The following is a 3955-nucleotide window of genomic DNA, read 5'->3' as shown; positions in this document are numbered from 1 at the left end:
GAAAGAATAATCAACCAAATTTTGGTTCAAAGGAAACACTGGTTTTCAAAGACTTTATTAAAAGTAATGGAAAGATAAATTTGTCTGACAAGAATAATTATAAAAATTTTTTGAAATAATAAAAAGTTATTATGACCAATGTATTTGATTCAAAATTCGTGGAGAACCAAGCAAAATATATACATTATTCTATCTGTTATATCTCTAAAATAAAAGAAAAGAATAAATCACTCCCTTTACTACCACATGTCACAAAATTGATACCTTCTATCTACCAATATGCAACAATATCGAATAAAGGCTACGAGATCAGAGGCATACAAATCACTACAAATTAGTGAGGAATAAGAAGGAATATATTCAGTATTCACACATCAACAAACAAAATTACGAGGATAATATATTCACAAAAATAGTTCTAGGCGTCTAGCATCAACAAACAAAATTCCAATATCCAATTTAAAAATGAAAATAAACAGGTAATTCCTAAAGCTTGTTCAGTTTTGGTCTATAGCCATGTTACTGTGGTCTCCTGGGAGCTGATCTCCTCCAATGCGAATGTCACTGCCACTAAGGTTGGCCACAAGATGTCCATCCTTAATCATGACAGGGCCAGCCTTGGAGAGAAGGTCCAAGCATGGTGGTTGACATCCCACTGGAAGCACGGCTTGACCCTTACAATACCCTGTAAGAAATTGTGCAGCCTTCCAATACCCTGTAAGAAATTGTTCAGTGACATCACTAGGAGCAAATTCAATAAGGCAGGTTCTGATAATCGACACAAGATGTTGAGGTATCAAGGATTGAACACGAGTCTCAGCTAAAGGCCCGAATGTCGACATTTCAAAAGCTTTCCGATAAAGCACAGAAACCTACATTATCCCAATCAAACAATTCAACAAATCAAGATTGACAAAAATCAAACGCGCTAAGAGAAGATCAACCGAAAAGGTAGATGAGGATTCATACAGGACATCCAGCAGAAACTGATACATAACGGGGATGAGGAAAATTGCATTCCAAGTCAGCAACCTGCGCGGTTATTATCTCGCGCAGCATCTGGGTGCAGCTTATTGACAAGTCAATGGTGGCAGATGCCTTCTCAGCCTCATGCGTTAGTATTAAGAACCAATATGAAGCATCATGTAAGGCGTCTATGGCAATGCGCTGGCCTTGGATGGTGGTGAGATCGCAGGAGAGAGCAATGTGGGAGCCGAGGGCTCCCAGGTTGAAGAGAACAGAGGCCTTCTCCAAATGGATGTTGTGCTGAGAAGATTTCTCTTGTGGGTTGAAGGCATTGTACCAAACAAAGATAGGTGGGTTGGATGAGGAAGTCATGGGGAACAAAGGCTCAATCATGCAAAGGCATTTGTAATAGCGGATGAGGCAGTCACGGCGCAAGGGTAGAGAGAGGTCATCACGCAGCATTTCACTACGCAATTTGTTTAGCATTTCGAGAAGGCCTTCTACTCTCTTTGCCACACTCTCAGAGTATTTGAGGACGAAGCAATTGCGCAAGGACTCGTAGAGGTCCAAGGGCTCACTCTTCTTCAAAGGCAATGCCAGAATATGTGACGAAGACGAAGATGAGGGGATTGAAAAATTTGTTGGATAAGGAGGAGGCATGTCCCATGGGTTAGCCACCAGCTTTCCACCATCCATAATCTTGAAAGGGCTGTCCTGGGAAAGGACGAGGTCAAGGTATACTCCTTCTAGCTTGGGCATCCACTGGTCCACACGCCAACAAATTCCTCTAACTAATTTTTCAGTGACAGATTCAGCATCATGATCAAGAGCACAGATAGATGAAAATGATTTACGTGGCCGGGATTTGGGTTGGACGGATGATAGCCTCTGACGTGCCTCCACTTGAAAGAATTCCTTCTTCTGACGAAGATGAGTTATCCAGGTTTGGTCAAATTTGTGGATATGCTCGGTTGCAACCGAATCACCTACTATCAGATCATACGCTCTCTGATAATGCTCAGAAGCCTACATCATCATCATCATCATCATCATCATCATATTGAAACTCTAAAATAAAAATAAAAATGTAAATCAGTCTAGGGGCAAAACTGACCGATTTAAACGAAACGGCACATCTATATTTTTGGAAAGCCGAACTGCTGTTGTCTTTGAGTTGTTGCTGTGATTTGAGCTCCAAAGCCTGAGCGGAGAAGAGGCAGTGAAGACTCTCGGCGAAGAGGAGAGTCAAGTCGAGGGTGGCGGAGACGTCCTTGGTGAGATCCTTCCAGAGTTTCAAGAAGAATCTGGCGGCGGCATTGAAGGCGTCCATTGCAAGGTGAAGACCAAGGGCGGTGGTGCGGTCGTAAGAGGCCCCAATCTGGCTGCATACGGCGCCAAGGTTGAAGACAACAGCAGCCAATTCCAATTGGATGCTGTTGTGCTGCGAGCTGACTCCATTGTTATGCTCAGAGTAGAAGGCGTCGTACCAGACAAAGTTGATAAGTTCGGAATCGGAGGAGATAGCGGTGAAGAGTGGCTCAACCATGCAGAGGCATTTGAAGTAGTGGATGAGGCAGTCACGGAGCTCGGGAAGGGAGAGGTCCCCTCGCTCCACCATGTCGCTGCGGCATTTGTTTAGGGTTTCCAGAACGCTTTCAACTTTCTGTGCATCGCTCTCTGAGTATTTTGTTTCTACCAACTTACGTAACGGCCGGTACAGCTCCACCGGATTACTCTTCTTCACTGGGATTGCCAGCACCCTTTCTGGATTCGGGTTCGGGTTCAACAACCTCGGGTTATCGTTGCTCATGGCGACGGCGAATCAGGATAGGGTAAGATTAGGAATCAGAAAATCGATCAAAAACGGAATTGGATTTGTAAAATCCGCACACTCTCATTCCCCTTTTAACGGTTTAACCTATTCTAGGTTTTTCTACCTTTTCCACTTTCCTCTTCTTTTTTCGCCCTTTTTCCTCTTTTGTGTTTTTGGTCAGACCCTTGTTTTTCTTTTTAAGTTGTCCAACAACAAATTATCACCAAAAACGGCTCAACAAAAGTGTAATCCACTAGAAACATAAAAAAAGTCTTTGAGGCCCAAACACAAAAACTTATTCCTAATTTTATATATTTAAATATTCAAAAATATAAACATATTTTAATATAAATAATTTTTTTTATCCTTATATATTCAAGCATAAGGACCAAGCAGAGAAAGAGGGAGAGACGATATCTTGTCACTGTTTCATAATAACTTCATAACTATTTTATTTGAAAAACAACGACCATTCTCCTTAGTGCCATATCTCCCAAACAAAGTTTGATTCGTTCTATCCAATCAATATGCAACAAAAACTAACAATTGCTACCAGATCACGAGCAACCAAATTGGTAAAGTATAAGAAGGAATATATTCACAAACAGAATCTAGTATCAACGAACAACATTTCAACATCTAATTCAAAAAAGAAAATAAAAAGCTAATGCATATATTTGAATTTATATATGGTAGATTTTAATATGTCTATGCTATGATGACTATGTTGGTTATAAAAGTATTATTAAAATTAAAGTCGCACCTTTTTTTTTTATATTTTTGTCAGAGTTTTAAAAACCAAATCGATCATACTATTAGATTATTAGGTTATTGGTTCAACTGGTAGATCATAAATTGAACCATTAGTCCAATCTCACATAAATAAAAAATATAAAATAGTCAAAACTTAAAATTAAAATTTAAATACATATCTTTACTAACACCGTAACAATAATTAAATCTTAATTTCTAAAAAGAACTAACATGAAAATAGCCATCAAATTAATTAGTGTAGATATTTAATAAAAATAAGTAAGTATTAAGTTAAAAGAATAAAAAAATAATTTAGTTGTACGATTTTGCATATATGTTATTAAAGAGCAGCACAATCTAGTGGCAAGTAGGAGTAAATTGTTAAATTAGTCCTTGAAAGATCACTCGTTCTTTAAATTGGTT

The 3955-nt window shown here is 39.0% G+C and overlaps 1 protein-coding gene across 1 annotated transcript; it reads right to left on the bottom strand.

Moving 5' to 3' along the window:
* Nucleotides 1-318: 318 nt before the first annotated feature.
* On the bottom strand, nt 319-3236 carry LOC112733968 (uncharacterized). Its single transcript, XM_025783116.3, has 3 exons — nt 2081-3236; nt 970-1992; nt 319-872 (listed from the first exon to the last, which is right to left on the bottom strand). The coding sequence occupies exons 1-3, from the start codon at nt 2774-2776 to the stop codon at nt 498-500; spliced, it is 2094 nt and encodes a 697-aa protein (XP_025638901.1). The 5' UTR covers nt 2777-3236; the 3' UTR covers nt 319-497.
* Between the last annotated feature and the right edge of the window lie 719 nt (nt 3237-3955).

Source organism: Arachis hypogaea, chromosome 2 (assembly GCF_003086295.3).
Source record: "Arachis hypogaea cultivar Tifrunner chromosome 2, arahy.Tifrunner.gnm2.J5K5, whole genome shotgun sequence".
Lineage (NCBI taxonomy): Eukaryota > Viridiplantae > Streptophyta > Magnoliopsida > Fabales > Fabaceae > Arachis > Arachis hypogaea.
The sequence above is the reverse complement of the archived record's forward strand: the minus strand, read 5'-3'. Positions and strand labels throughout refer to the sequence as shown.